The 15,990-nt window shown below is 37.4% G+C and overlaps 2 protein-coding genes across 3 annotated transcripts; one reads left to right on the forward strand and one right to left on the reverse strand.

Annotated features, from left to right (window-relative positions):
• The first annotated feature begins 894 nt into the window (after window positions 1–894).
• On the forward strand, window positions 895–5,900 carry LOC137736756 (protein decapping 5). Of its 2 annotated transcripts, none has more exons than XM_068476013.1 (8): window positions 895–1,165; window positions 2,076–2,176; window positions 2,584–2,655; window positions 2,757–3,686; window positions 4,218–4,313; window positions 4,616–4,807; window positions 4,917–5,024; window positions 5,099–5,900. In XM_068476013.1, the coding sequence occupies exons 1-8, from the start codon at window positions 1,018–1,020 to the stop codon at window positions 5,264–5,266; spliced, it is 1,815 nt and encodes a 604-aa protein (XP_068332114.1). In that variant the 5' UTR covers window positions 895–1,017; the 3' UTR covers window positions 5,267–5,900. The 2 variants fall into 2 exon arrangements, with proteins under 2 accessions (XP_068332114.1, XP_068332115.1); XM_068476014.1 differs by having other exon boundaries at window positions 4,616–4,795.
• Window positions 5,901–8,290: 2,390 nt separating this feature from the next.
• On the reverse strand, window positions 8,291–9,884 carry LOC137736757 (clavaminate synthase-like protein At3g21360). The gene is made up of 3 exons (XM_068476015.1): window positions 9,519–9,884; window positions 8,749–9,002; window positions 8,291–8,660 (listed from the first exon to the last, which is right to left on the reverse strand). Exons 1-3 carry the CDS (start codon window positions 9,882–9,884, stop codon window positions 8,315–8,317), a joined length of 966 nt encoding a protein of 321 aa, XP_068332116.1. The 3' UTR covers window positions 8,291–8,314.
• Window positions 9,885–15,990: the final 6,106 nt, after the last annotated feature.

The following is a 15,990-nucleotide window of genomic DNA, read 5'->3' on the forward strand; positions in this document are numbered from 1 at the left end:
GTAAACTGTTTTAAATAGGAAAATTAAGTGCTTATATCGGGTAAACTGTTAATTTTACGAAGTTTTCTGGTAAATTAGGTATATAGTTTAATTCGAAGAGCTCTGTTGACCTTTACTTTTGTTAAATTATATAGTTTAATTGCGTCCCCTTTTTCCAATCCCTATATATCTGCTCAACTCTTAGGTCAATTATTTGTTAGTAGGAATGTTTAATTGCTTGATCAATGATGTCGATTCAATTTGAAGAATAAATAGGACTTTTGTTCACTAGGGATTTGAAATAGGGATTGAGACTCACATGAGTAAGATATCCCAATTGTTCATTGATTCTTAGGTGTTGTGTCTTTTTAGTTGCTTTGTGTGGAAACTATTCATGCCTGTTGCGACAAATTTATTCAAGTCCCGCAGCAACGCGCGGACATATTTTCTCGTGTTTAATCTAAACTACTTAGTGTTGCTTCATTTTCAAAATCCTATTTACAGTTAAATTCAATAAATTAGCCAATAACTCATTGTCATTAAATTAAATAATTAGTTTGCTAGAATGAAAAGAAGTGGTTGGAATCGAAACAATCTACATTTACGCTCTGCTTGTTTTTTAAGAGAAAATTTTCATTTTGTGTTTTGCATCGTATTTGAGCACGCTGAAAAATTACACAATTCATTCCACCTCTAATTGGCGGGCCCACCGGCAATGATAATGTACAATACAACTATGCATAAGGAACAGACCATAGTCATAAATTATGAACATTTTCGTCAATGGGACCGACTTCTCCTCGGTTTCCAACCAAAAAGACCAACAAGTCCCAAACCACCACGTGTCAAATTCTCATTGGTCAGATCGTCATTATCATCAAATTACCAAAAATGCAAAAAGTCACAGGGCTTAAATCTCCCACGAAAAGAGAGAGAACCCGATAATCTCAAAGGCACCCCCAAAACCAAAACCCTACTCTCTCTCCCCTCCCTTTCACTCTGTAATCTGTATGCGCTAGGGTTTCAAAATCGGAGTCCATGGCTACGGAGACTGCTGCGAGATCGAGCTCGGCGGCCGATTCGTACATAGGGAGCTTGATTAGTTTGACTTCCAAGAGTGAGATCAGATATGAAGGCGTGCTTTATAACATCAACACCGAAGAGTCCAGTATTGGACTCAGAAATGGTACCGTTTTACTCTCTCGATTTTTAATTTTGATTATTGTTGTCTGGATTCCGTTTAGGTCTTGTTATCTAGGTCAATTTGATTAATTTAATTTTAGTTTATCACTAGTTAATTCGTCTAGATTGGCATTTTTAGGGTTTAATTATTAATGATTTCAGATTTTTTAAATTTTCGGCAACTGTGAATTTGCTATTGAATCTGACTGTCAGTGGCTCAATGTGCTTCTTTGTATTTTATTGCAAATTTTTGTGACTCCTTGTGAAAATGTAGAATTTTGTGATTCTAAATGGTTCATCTTTTCTATATTTCGCAAGGAATAAATGGTTTTTTTTATGGAACCTTTCATTTTTCTGTATGTACCATTTGTTTAAATCAAATTGATTTGTTAGTTTATTACTAGTTCAGTCGTCTCGATTGGCATTTTGGTTTAATTATTCTTGATTTAGGAATTTGAATTTTTGAAAGTTTACTCAATTGTGAATTGTGAAGACATGTATGCATGTGAGTATGTAAAGTATGCGATTCAGGAATTAGTGTGTTCTTAGAATTGAGTTTGAAAGTACGATATAGCGAAGAATTGATATGGCTCAATGCGCTTCTATGTACATATTGCACAATTCATCAAGCTTGGGGATTTCTGTAGAAAAGTACAAAATTTGATTCTAAATGGTTTATCGTTTATGTATTTGGAAGGGTTACATGGTTTTCTTTATAAAATTGTTTCCCTTTGCTTTATGACCAAACAATTGCTTCAAAGGGTTAGGAAGAGCTGTATGAATAGTTTATGTGACATGGATAATAAATGTATATGTGACATGGATAATAAATGTACATATATTGTATCATCAAGTGCTATTGTTGAGATATGGATGGATGTATTGATGCTCATTTGTTACTTTTCACATGGCAGTGCGATCTTTTGGAACAGAAGGAAGAAAGAAGGATGGACCACAAATCCCACCGGGAGACAAAGTTTATGAGTATATTTTATTTCGCGGGAGTGACATCAAGGTTGGTACTGAGATGCCTCAGATTGGACTTCACAACGAGTGTTCTATATTTTTGTCTGATAGTTTTTTTTTTTTTTAAAAAAAAAAAAAAAAAAAAGCCTCAAAATGTGCCGACTTTATGAGTTTAAATTACGGTGATGGTATTTTTCTTCAATCGTAGCATGGACTTTGGTTGTTTAGTAAGAGTAAAAATAGAACCTGTAATGTTGCAATTGGTGTTGACTACACTCTGATGCTAAAACTGAAGCTCAAATATGGCAACTGAAGTATATGGTAATAATGATATTTGATGAAAATGTAACTTTAATGAGGTGCCAGTTTTGAACTATGTAGCCTAGATTTACTTCTGGTTACATTTTCATGTAAATATCCAGACCCTAAGTCTTTCATTATTATCTTTGTTTTCAGGATTTACAGGTTAAATCTTCTCCACCTATTCAGCCTACACCACCTATAAACAATGATCCAGCTATTATCCAGGTAAGAGAAGGAATTTTAACTTTTGGGATGCATCTAGCCAACCTCTGCTAATTTATTCTCTCTCTCTCTCTCTCTCTCTAACTCTCTTTCCTCTCTTGCAGTCTCACTATTCCCGCCCAGCTCCTTCAACATCGAGCTTGCCTGCTCCAGCTAGTGGATCTTTGACGGATATTAATTCCCATGCTCCACAGATGGGACTCCCTGGTCCAAATTTCCAAGGTAGTTTACCTTTATATCAACCTGGAGGCAATTTAGCGTCATGGGGTGGTACGCCGCCTCCTCCAAGTGCAAATGGTATGCCAATGTATTGGCAAGGATACTATGGCCCTCCAAATGGGCTACCTCATTTACACCAGCAGTCATTGCTTCGACCACCACCTGGGCTGTCAATGCCTTCTTCACTGCAGCAGCCACTGCAGTACCCCAATTTTACTCCCTCCTTACCTACTGGAGCTTCAAACTTGCCCTCAAACTTGCCTGAAGTTCCACCACCTTTGCTTCCTGCTGCTAGTATTAGTTCCTCTAGTTTGACTGCTACTTCTTTATCCCCGTCAACATTGCCAACAACTCTGCCTCCAGTGCCTTCTACAACATTATCTCTTGAAACTCTACCAAGCTCAATGCCTGACAAAGCACCTTGTTCTGCCCCCTCTGACAAAGCACCACTATCTTCTGTGGCTACTTCAAGCCCAGATATAAGTGTTGTGCCACCAATCTCTAACAAGCCTCATGCAATTTCTGGTCCAACCTTGCCTTATCCAAGCGTATCTCAAACGACTTCCTCTGTTGCTGGGACAGCCAATTCTTTACGCATGGAAACACTAGTGTCTTCTTTGGTAACCCCAGGCCAGCTTTTGCAGTCGGGATCCGCTACAGTCTCTTCATCTCAATCTCTGCAAACAGCTCACAAGGATGTGGAGGTTGTACAAGTTTCATCATCAACCTCATCAGAACCATTGGTTCCACTTTCAGCAGAACCTCAGCCACCAATATTGCCACTTCCTCAACAACCTGCACAGGCTGGTCAAAAGGTTGTTTTGTCGTACATGCATGTGTTACACGCTCACGCGCGCGCGCGCGCACACAGATTCTTGCATGCCTCTGGACTAGTTAGTTTTTGTGACTCCTTGTATATGTGGGCTGGGTGCAACAAAAAAAAGCGGATTGTGATTCAGTGGGGTGGTTTTCAACTTAGTTATCAACATGCTTATTAGATTGAGTTGCTATTATTCAGGATTAGATGGTGTGGGAGTTATTATTCAGGATTAGATGGTGTGGGTGTTCACCCCCATGAAAATCTGAATTGTCGGGCAGGCTCTTTGTTTGAATTTCTTTTTGTTAGATTTATTTGCATATGTCTGGTGTCAGCCTGAATTTGATCCAGCCTTTTAAATGACTGAATTGTTGTGGATTGGTGGTTTCTCTTATTCCACCAACTCGGTTTAGTCTAGTAGTCAGGGTTTAGGACTTCAAGTTTCATTTTTTTTTTTAATTTATTATGTGTTCTGTGGTTTGATTGCAAGGAGTTCTGACGTTGGCTTCTCCCTCTTTTCCATAAATAGGACTATGTGCGTTCTCAGCCAAATGGAGCTCCATACCAAAATCAAAATCGCCAGGGTTATACATATAGGGGACGTGAAAGAGGACGGGGGACTGGGGTAAGGAAGCCTTTTTCCCCAACAATTTGAATTTTGTTGGATATCAGTGGTTTGTTAAATGCGAACTAAAAATGAAATTTCTTGATTGGAAGTGTTTAGTCAGAAGAAGTGTTTTTATTCTTTTGACTACTTCTAATCTATAGTAATTGACATATTGATAAATCCCAAATTATCTGCAGCCAATATCCCACCCCCGACCCCCCCCCCCCCCCCCTGATTGGACTGAATTTACTCTCTCGAATTAAGTTGTTGCGTTTTTGGCATCACTGACATTGCCAAATAAATAACATGTTGGTGTGCAGAGTTCACGTCCCATAACAAAATTCACTGAAGAATTTGATTTCATGGCAATGAATGAGAAGTTCAACAAGGATGAGGTTTGGGGTCATCTTGGCAAGAGTAACAAACCTCACAAAGAGGGTGATGGGAATGACAGTGATGAAGATGACATTGAAGATGAAGACGAGGCTGAGTTATCGAAGGTTGAAATCAAGGTGGCATTGGCTATCTTTATCATTCTAGCTAGATGAATTCTACTGTAAGTAATAATCCTTGTATTACTTCTGTAATCTGAGTTTGTTTAATTTTGTTTTTGTGCCACAGCCCGTCTACAATAAGGATGACTTCTTTGATACCATCTCGTGCAATTCTATGAGTCATGACCAGAATGGAAGGACAAGATACTCTGAGCAAATAAAGATAGATACAGAGGTAACAACCTTTTTGTTTTTGTCATCTTCGTTATTGGAGTTTTTTATTAATGCGGTTGCTTGTTTGGGGTGCAGACTTTTGGCGCTTTTTCAAGGTACCGGGGTGGAAGAGGCGGCCGTGGTCTTGGGCGTGGTGGCCGTGGTCGTGGTGGCTACTATGGAAGGGGTTATGGAGGTGGTGGCGGCTATGTCCCAAGGGGCCGTGGCCGGGCCATGCCCACTCGTGCTGCCTATGAGAGTTAGTATTGGTAAACATTCAAAGCCTCATCTTGCCCTTCAGAACAGCAAAGAGATTTAGGGCTTATGCTAATGTTGTGCTTTTTGCTTTATTTATGCTTGTCCAGAGAGTAAGTAGAAGTAAATGCTTTTTTTTTTCAGTATCAAATTGCCGGTCGGTCTGTATGTGTTTCTTCAACCTGACTTGACATTCCTTTTTATTGACCAAATCAAGAAGCACCGCGTTTAGTGAAAGAAAACCTTCTGTTTAGTTTCTTCTCGTTGATTGATTCATGGCACCCGTTGACGGTCGGGGGTTGGAATGACGACCCTATTGGCATTCGACCGAAGTCGTAGCTGATATCGGCGTTGGTCCTGGCTAAAGTCACTCGGATAGAATTCTGCATGTATCATGTGTGTGGTGTTCCCTAGCCAACCACCACCCCACCCCTCCTCCTGCACCGATGTCCGCCTTGCAGGCGACTGCTCAACCATCAATGGCCTCTCTCTCGGCAGATTATCAAATCCAATTCCCGGAAATAGGTTTGAATGGGAACGAGATGGAGACTTATGGTGGAAGACTAAAAAAGGAGATAAGAAAATCTAATCCAATGGTTGTAAGAGTTGAAATCTTATGTTGATAAGAAAGAATTGATCATGACATTAGTATAAGTGAAAGGATAACAAGAAATATACAATCTAATGGAGGAGATTGAGATAGGAAAATTTAATTTAATGATTGTAAAGAGTTGAATTCCTATCGGCAGCGAGTTTCGAACCTAAGATCTCCAGTTTTTAATTTGAAGGAAGCCAGACTTGTGGTCGGAGGTTGAAATGTTTCTGTGAGTCTTTCCGGACCTAGAAGAAGTGGATAACTGTGACTTGCCATAAGTTATCCCCTTTTAAAAAAAATTGACCACGCCATAAGCCATGACACATGTCATGACATAAGCCAATAATGAAGTCATTCTAGATATGTTTTTTGCGAAGAAAAAAAAATTGATGTATGAATTTATTTTTATTTTTTTTTTGTTGAATATTTACAAAAATATTTTACAACAATGTAATTTAAATTATTTGAAAATGTTGCTGTAAGGGTTCTACTTGAATTTAAAAAAAAAACTTGAATTTAAGGTTTCTACTATAAGGGCTCTTCCACAAGTCTTCAAAAGTGGTGGTAGAAGTGAATTATTAGACTACAACATTCCGAAAGCAGCATCATCTTATACCGCCACCAGAGACTTGGATTACATATTAGCAATGGCTGACAAGGAAGAAGGCTGATAAACCCAGAGGTGCAGACTTCATTGGCAGATCCAGGATTTTAAACTTTGGTCCCAATAACAAAGGTCAAAAAATTTATAAATAAAAATAACATTGAAAAGTTAAATATAATACATTTCATTCAAAAACCATGTGCAAAACAACATTACAAGCTATAAAATCCTAATTCAAACGTCCATGACGAGGTTTCATAGTCTGAAAATGTTTCATGATAGCTTAATTACCAATACATGAAAAAACATATTTTTTTAATGTAAACAACTAAGCTGTCACTCAAACCATTGATCTCTCATTTTGTTGCGAAGTGGACCCTTAATGATATTCATAGCGGAAAATGCCCTCTCCACTAAAGCAGTTGGAACCGATAAAACCAAAGCCAACTGAACAAGCAAATATACATATGCAAATGTTCGATGCAACCCTTTATCCATCATTTTCTTAGCAAGCTCATTAATCCCCCGCAATTGAGAAAAATCATTATCAGAACGCACAAAATGAATGTAAATATCAAGTTGATCTTGAAGTACCGATCTCTCTCGATCTGTGAAATCTTCAGGATAAATTTGAGCAAGGTGAACAAGCTGCTCTTTATCAAAAGCTACAAATGAATCATTTGGACTTAAACATGCCAAGCAAATAAGCAATTCGGTATTTGTTTCATCGAAGCGATCATCTAATTCTGTAAGTTGGAAATCAATGACCTCAAAAAAGAGCTCCACTTTGTAATGATGACGATTGGTCTTTCTTGGAGTAATGTAATTATAATATGAGATTGGGTGGGATTAGAAATTTAGGGTTTTGGGTGAATATAAGAAAGATGGGGATTAGGGGGAAAAGCAGAGGAACGGAACGGGGTAAAGGAAAGGGACTCTTGGGAAAGATGGCCCATGTGAGGCTAGGCATATGGAATCAGGGACAATTGACAAACGGCATCGTTTGTCTCATTAGTTTTTAACAAAAATTAAATTAAATTAAACAAATTGGCCTAAACATTGCATTTTAGACCAACTTTTTAAAAAACCATGTTTTCTTTCTTTTCCCCGCTAGCCCTGCTATGTTCTCGTTGAGGGGTCCCTTGGAAAATTTCTAGCAGCATTTTAGGATCGCTGAGGGGTCCTAAGACCTTCTAGGTCCCTCTGTGGATCCGCCTTTGGAAGACTCTGAAGATGATTTCGGAAAACGGGCAAGTGAGACGCTGATTGCCAAAGAATAAGCTGAGTTTGAAAGAGAAGGAGAAGAAGGCACTTGTAGTTTCATCGCTTGTAACTATTTTTGTCCAATTTATATACAAATTTCAAAAATTTCACAGAATTCTCCCCTCTTTATCTACTCTAAAACTTACCGAATGTATATGTGCACGTATATAATTATGTGTTTCTCTCTCTCGTAATGTTGAATGATCATGCAATAAAAAACGTATCCCTAGTCTTATACTTACGTTATGTCTCGCGCCGTAAGCTTGTGAGTTTTAAACAAGATTAGGTGCTGTGAAAATGAAAGAGTTTCACATGTTCTCGTGAAAATAAGAGTTTGAGATATGATATAGGGAATGCACACACAATTTAATTGTTTATTTCTTTCCCAATTAATTGCATATCATATTCACTATATGCCTTTCAAGTTCACCAAATTGAATTTGAAATCACAAATTGAGATCTTATTACGTATACGTACTTTAATGTCTCCGATATCGAGTAGCTTATTCGGAAATGCATAGCATGCATAGTTGCATACAACTTTGATGAAAGTAGAAGATATTGTGGTAATCATATCATGAGATCGATGGTTGTTCTACTTGCATGTGGCAACCAAGACTCTTCTGGGAGCAAGAGAAGGCCTTCTTCCATGAAGCAAAGCCAGGTTATCGAGGAAGAGAACATCACCCTTCTCCCACTTAAACTGGACGCTTTCTTCTTCGATTATCTGCTCACATCTGTTCACCAGCTCTGCCGGAATCTCGGTCCCGTCCGCCATCAGGGCCGAGCTGATCTCCTTCCCATGCATGCCAACCATCGTGTTGAACCACATTCTCCTCCCTTTTCTTCCTTCAAACACCTTCGTCAGCGACCTCGGTCCTAATATCGTCTTGATTCCCCCATCTGCTAGCCACTCGACGTCCATGCCTAAAGCATTAGCCCTGCCACAAGTAAACAAACATTGTCCATTTTAGCTGGTGGCAATGATGTCGACACGTTATATAATGGACTAAAATATGAATGTATTACTTTTTTTCAGCTTCTGCACGGACTGATGTGGCAAAAGTATCCTCCCAACCCCTGCCCCTCATAGAACCTGTGCTGTTCTTACTTGGTGCTGTGAAGGTGTATTTCAAGCCACTTGCATCCAATTCTTCCACAGCTTCCGGGAACTCCTCCAGCATCCTCTCCGTCACTCGGAAGCTCGGAACAAATGGGGTCTGTCCGCCTTCTGGTGGAGGTATCTCACAGAATAGGATGACCTTTTTGGGATATTCCTTAATCTGCAGGTTAATTAATTAGTTAAGACACAGTCAATTGGGGTTAATTAATTAGAATATAGAGAGTCAACGCTTCGAATTTTAGTTTACGATACAAGAGTCATCGGTACATGTTTGCAGGGAACATACTAAGGTTGGAATGAGTCCATGTTTTGACTTGGCTTAAAAAATTCAAGTAAAAAATGTTTGCTTAAATCAAGATATATGACAGTTAATCAACTTATTAATCTCTCTGTGCTTTGGTGCAGGGGAGGGAAGCAACTGACACAGCATATGTTCGCAGAAAACATGATCAATTTCACACTTCCTAGCGATGAATTCGATACCTTTCTCCGATCCTAATGCAACAAAAACGCGTTCTTTTGTTTTTCGGTTACAAGAAACAACCATTCTAGGCCGAGCCTTGTCACCTAAGAAAACAGGAATGAAACTGCCTGGAGACTTCTCCAATATTTTTGACAACCTATGTCCCTAGAAATAAGGTGATTTTTCATGGTGATAATATATATATGCACTTACCAAGACCATCTCATGGTGATAGTATATGAACTCTGAGAGAGGTCCTTCATTTGCAGTCCAAACTCGCTTGTGCACATGAGTTCTTGGCGCCGGTCCTACATAGCGAATATCATCCCAACCGAAGGTTTCTATGATGTCGTTGAACTCCTCAGGGTTCTGCACATTGAAACCTCGGAGAAGGATAGCGCTGTTCTTGACAAGCATCTGATCAAACCAGTCCTTGTTCTTCTGAAGAGCCAAAATAAGTGACTCCACATCGTTGTTTTCGGGTGCTGGAGGCTGCAGCACCAGTGGCATGGTCTCACCATCCACCACCTTCTGGCCTTCGCACTCTCCTACTTTGAAGTCTTTGGTGAAGGGCTCCATAATCTCTTTCTCTCTCTCTAACTTGCTATTTGTTTATGGGCGTTTTGGTGTTTAGATTCGAAGGGGTTATATATAGTGGTGGGGATATGGTTCTCACCGTCTGATTTTAGATGTTTTGTATGTCATTTTGCTTGTTATATGTTGTAATACGACCCAATAATTCTTTTTTATTTTATTTTATTATTGGTTTTGTTTGCGGAGGTATCTCAAATTTGAGACCAGAAGTTATAAAAAATTGAAGGATGAATCTCTGTTTACTACCCTCATGTTTCGTGTTTTCAACATTTAGTACATCAAGTTTTTTTCGTCCCAGAGTCATACCTAAAGTGTAAATTTTGGGGCAGTCTCATACATCCGTTAGTTAAATTGTTAAATATGCCTTTAACTAATGATCTGGCGTCTATGTGGACAATGACTGGGCGCCACGTGTTATTAAGGGGTCCACGTGGATATTAAAAAATTGAAAAAAAAACTAAAACAAAAATTTTAAATTAAAAAAATTAAAAACCAAATCTAAACCTAAAAAATTTAAAGTTGTCGCCGCCTTTGCACCCAACCTTCTTCCTCTCACTGTTTTTTCGTCTCCATCCAACACAGAAAGCCATCAGCCGCACGGCCTAACCCAACCCACTTGTTCCTCCCAATCCACTGAGACCGCCCAAGCTGCTACCTAAGCTACCAAAATTGAGTAAGCCATCATCCTTTGGAAAACTGCTTTGAAAAGGACCTCCATTTTCGGTTTGCATTTGTGGGTTGTTTTGGGAATTTTTGTCGGAGCCGCCATTGTTCTCGTCGTCTTCCTCATCTCGTTCTGGTTCACTTCCAACTGCAACAGTAGCAACTCCTCGAAAGCCAAGACCTTTACACACAACTCATCCACCATCCCAAACGTCTCCAAAGAGATCCAAGAAATCCGAATTGACGACTTACGGAACAACCAATCACAGCCCAACCCAAAACCCATTAACCACTAGAGCCATCCTGACCCAGTTGCTGACTCGGATTCTGCCAGAGCCCAGCCCCTGTTTCTCAAGCAAGACGATCACCACGACAGCCCGGCTAGGAGCGGCAGCCGACAGAGAATTCACATTGAGATTAGAAATGACCACCAGATTTCGTACCCAGAGAAGGGCGACGACGGTGGGTCATCGCATGGCAGCAGGGAGGCTCGATCTGGGGACCAAGGGATGATCCGTGCGTTGGAGGTTTTGCATTTGGGGTGGGGACATTGGTACACTCTCAGAGAGCTTGAGGATTCCACTAATGGGTTTGCCGAGAGTCGGAATGAGTGTAAAGATGAGCTTCTGCTTGCGACATTGTCTCCGGAGATGAAGAGATTGTGCAGCAGACTGTTTTCCTTCAATCAGATCCCGGTCAGCCCGTTCGAGTTGATTGATATGGTCGAAGGGTTGGTAGCTGGGTTTGGAAATTATGCGAAGAAGAGGGTGACGGCCAAGAGGGCAATTTTAAATTTTTTAGGTTTAGGCTCGGTTTTTAGTTTTTTAAATTTAAAATTTTTGTTTTAGTTTTTATTTTATTTTTTAATATCCACGTGGACCCAGATTGACACGTGACACTCATTCATTGTCCACGTGGGCACCATGTCACTAGTTAATGACTGATTTAACAGTCAAACTAACGGATGTATGAGACTGTCCCAAAATTAACACTTTAGGTATGACTCTGGGACGAAAAAAACTTCATGTACCAAATGTTGAAAACCACGAAACTTGAAGGTAGTAAACTGATATTTACCCAAAAATGAATGATAATTACTCTGTCAATCACCACTAAACACAATATAATATACAGAAAAATACTGTATAGGGCGCTTAGCAAGGCATATAGATACTTTATGCAAAGTAAAGACAAGTTGTATAACATAAATTGATTGTACAGTGGAAAATACTTCGGCCATAACACAGTTCATCAATTTAAAGAGTTGGGGCTCGTTTGGGACTGTTTGTTCCACAAATTTTAGTAAAACTCCAAGTGTTTCCTTTAGAAAGTGCTTCTATGATCCAGAAACACTTTTAGGTTTTTTCGCACAAATTCAGAAGCGTTTTTAGCTGTTTGAAAGTAATTTTAGCCCCTTTTAGAAGCAATCTCAAACATACTTTTAATCATAGTGGTAATATGTATCGGATATAGATTCGTATGCAAGTAAGAATGACTCCGCACATATAAAATGCCGAATAGTGTCCTTTTCTTTAGTTGGCATGTTACTGCAAATCAAGGTTGTATGCTAGCTAGGGTTAACAAGGGTTATCGGCCATCAAACTCCGAGAAGTCGATGAGTAAAAAACCATAAAGTAAAACAAAAAAAAACACAGATAACAACCCTAATACAGTACTTGATCTTTGTTATGCAACAGCTAGCAGACTAACAAATCTTTGTTTGCCATCTCATAAAGAGCTTTCGAGTTACCTTGATCTAATTTGTGATTTGCCGTTCCATTGTTGGAATCTCTGAAGGCCTTGGTATATCCGTACGAGTGAGTATTTTGATACCTCCTTTCGTTTCCATAACGTTATGGACGAAGCAAAGTGCTTAACACAAACACAAGTTGACAAATTCTCCTCTTTTTTCTTTTTTTTTCCTGCTTCAAATGCTACAATGCCTCTGGCCCTCTACGTCCGCATACAAGGATGTAATCAAGCCGGCCGTCCAGCTTTTACATTTCAAGCTTTTCTGGTCGCGGGGCATTTCGCATCTGCCTATGCTCCACTTGGCAATTTTATAGGCCATATAGATATATGCTACTTATTTTTTTTGTTAATCTTTGTGTGTCCCGATCCTCTTTTGGATGTTTATGTACAGGGTTTAAGGACTTAGAGATCTAAGTCCTTGAATAAAGAGAATAAGAGATTCAGATTTTTAGTTTATGTGAGGTGAGCTAATGAAATGGGTTACTTACCCATCTATGTTGATTCCAAGTACATATACCATTTTATTGAAGGTCGTTCGAGCTTTTACTCGGAGTATGATATGAATTACTTTAGTGTCATGGTGCTTGGTACTCGAACATTGGCTCGAAGCATTTTCTCCATCCCTTCTTATTCTGAAAAATCAGAGTAACGTGCGTCTTGGTACCAATAAAGACTGCAAGATTTAAAAGTCCAAATCTCTAAATCTGTTGGCTTCAGACATGAAGATCCGAAAAGGATCTTGTTCTTAAAGCCCCCAATATATACACTGAATATTCTTATATCATCAATAGACAAGCTAGCCAACACATATAAATGATTAAAAAACCACATTAAGAAAGTGTATTTAAAATTTTAATTAACATCCCATTGATACGGACAAAGTCCCTAGGCAGTAGCTCTACATAAATCCAGGGCCAAGGAAAAATTAGGGGGTGTGGTATCCACATATTCTTTTTTACTTTTCACCTACTTCTTATTAATTTTTATTCTTTGATATTTTTTTTATTCATTCAATTTGATAGCTGAAATTTTAAAAAGTGTGAGCAATGTAAAGAAGGATGTGGATATCACGCCTCAAAATTTATGCGTCATGTGCGCACATTAGCAAACACTCAATGTTTACAGAAACTGACACATGGCATCCACAGATTAACTTAATTACTTTATAATCTCACAAAATTACAACACGAGGCACGTGACAAAACACAAAGCATCCTATTTAAAGTTGAAACCAGAATTTAAAATCTAAACAAGAATTTGTTAGATGCTTCTTGCTTTATATGTAAGAAACTATTTTTTATCTGTAAATAATAGTGTAATAAATACACAAATGCAATTTATTAAAGGATCATTTTAGTTTTGGTCCCTAATAAATTTAATTGTTAGACTGAAACCTTATTTGTTTAAATATTTTGATCAATGTCCTTAATATCATTTAAGATATTTAACTCATGCATTTATGCATTTAATATCCCACAAATTACGAAATTTAAACAACTTCAAATAATATTGTTAAAATATAATAAATACTTAAAAAATAAATATTAGAGTAATATTGTTCTTCACAAAATTATAGCAAGAAAATAATGTACCCACATACTTATTAACATATTTTAAAAAATAACTACCGATATATTTTAAAACATAAAATAAATACATATAATTAGCATGGGTACATTTAGCAAAATTAAAAAAGGGTACAAATAAATTAAAAAATATGGGTACAAATACAAATAAAACTTTAAAAATATGGGCACAAAAAAAAAAAAAAAAAATATATATATATATATATATATATATATATATAGGTACAAATTAAAACTGAAAAGAAAATTGGTACAAATAAAAAAAAAAGTTGCAAATTAAAAATAGGTACAAACTAATAATAAAAATATATGATAAAAAATTTAACCATAAATATAAATATACCAAATGTAAAATTATTAACACTAAATGAATATATTAGAAATAAAAAATAGTTTATTATTGAAATAATTAATGATGTTTATTAAAACCTAAGGATCTTGATAAAAAATTGAAAAGGAATAAAATTTTAATTAATGGAGTAACACGAGACACAAAATAAAAGCACATAGATTAGAAATTAGGTTTAATCAATGTAGCAAAAATTGTAAATAATAGTGTAACAAATTCACAAAAACAGATCTTGCAACTCTGTGATGGCTCTGATTCGTCAAGTTTGCTTGAAACTTGGCATTTTTCTTTGTTATGGCTCTAATTCTATAAGTGTCAAATTATCAATTTTTTTTCAACCAACTTGACGAAATAGAATAACTTGAGATACGAAATGAAAACATAAAAGATAACGCTTGTATTTTTTCATGGCGAAACCTTCTTGTTCCATCATTTAATAATAATGTGAAACAAAGAAATTCTGCATGGGAGAATACAAGCATTATCCAAACAGAAATTGCATAAAAAAAATAAAAAAAAGCCTTAAAAAGAAGGAAATTTTAACAAAAAACTTCCGGTACTGTTCATTTTAACGAAAAATCATATTTTTACACGAAAAAGTCAATCATGATACTATTCACTTTATCCTTTATTTTGTCCTTATCATTAAAACTCAAAGTTTTTAAGTCATTTTAATTGGTTTTCCTTAAAATGAACAAGTAGTGGGACAATCTTTGAGTGAAAGCATCTGTGTTTTCCACATAAATAATTCGAGAAAGAAAGCAACTTTACGCAAATTTCCTGGTATTATTGTACCAAACTAGATCTAGACTTCAGCTATTGGTGCATTGAACTCTTGCTCTCAAAATGTTGGAGCTGCAAGTATCAAATCCAAGGCGACAGTCACACCTGTTAGGAGTATTAAGATCCAATGGTTATGAAATGGACTAGTGTCAAAAGATTATAAAGTTAGTTAAGTTGGTTATATGGTTACTTAGAGTGTAAGCTACCAAATGCTATTATAAATAGCTTGTAACAAGCCATTGTAAATAGATAAGAAAATATACTACAATTCTCAACAGATTTCTCTCTCTAATATCTCGATCTTCTACTTCTCTCTTTATTCCTTTCTTCTTTCTTGCTTCTGTATAACCTTCTTCTTTAATAACCTCTGATGGTTTACATGGTATTAGAGCCGGAACAAGCATACAAGCTTGACAGTTTGTTGATCTTGGTTTCAATTGCTGCCGCTACTGTGATTGTTTTCTGGTATATTGGTATATTGATGATCGGTTTCTGGTATATTGAGGCGTTTTCTCTGCAATTGTTAGTCTGGTTTTTCAATCTCTAAAGGGTGCCCACCAACTGTTTGTGATTTGGTTTCTGTCAAGATTCTTTGTGATTTCTCTACAATCTGCAACATTGGTGACATCTGCTCAGTTATAGATCTTACAGTCTCCGATTACTTCTTTGATTTCATCTGTCTCAAGTTCGGTAAATGTGAAATTGGATGAGACGAACTATTTGGCTTGGCATTTTCAGATGCAGCTACTTCTTGAAGGCCATAGCATAATTGGTTTCATTGATGGTTCAATGCCCTGCCCTGCTCAATTCAGTCGAGATTCCTCTGGTAATTCGGCAATTTTGTCTGGTGATTCTTGTACAAGGGTTTCATCTGATGACTAAAAGATATGGAAGATGCATGATAAGGCGTTAATGCAATTGATTACTGCAACTTTGTTTTTACTGCAGTTTCTTGTGT

Source organism: Pyrus communis, chromosome 6 (genome assembly GCF_963583255.1).
Source record: "Pyrus communis chromosome 6, drPyrComm1.1, whole genome shotgun sequence".
NCBI classification, from domain to species: Eukaryota; Viridiplantae; Streptophyta; class Magnoliopsida; order Rosales; family Rosaceae; genus Pyrus; species Pyrus communis.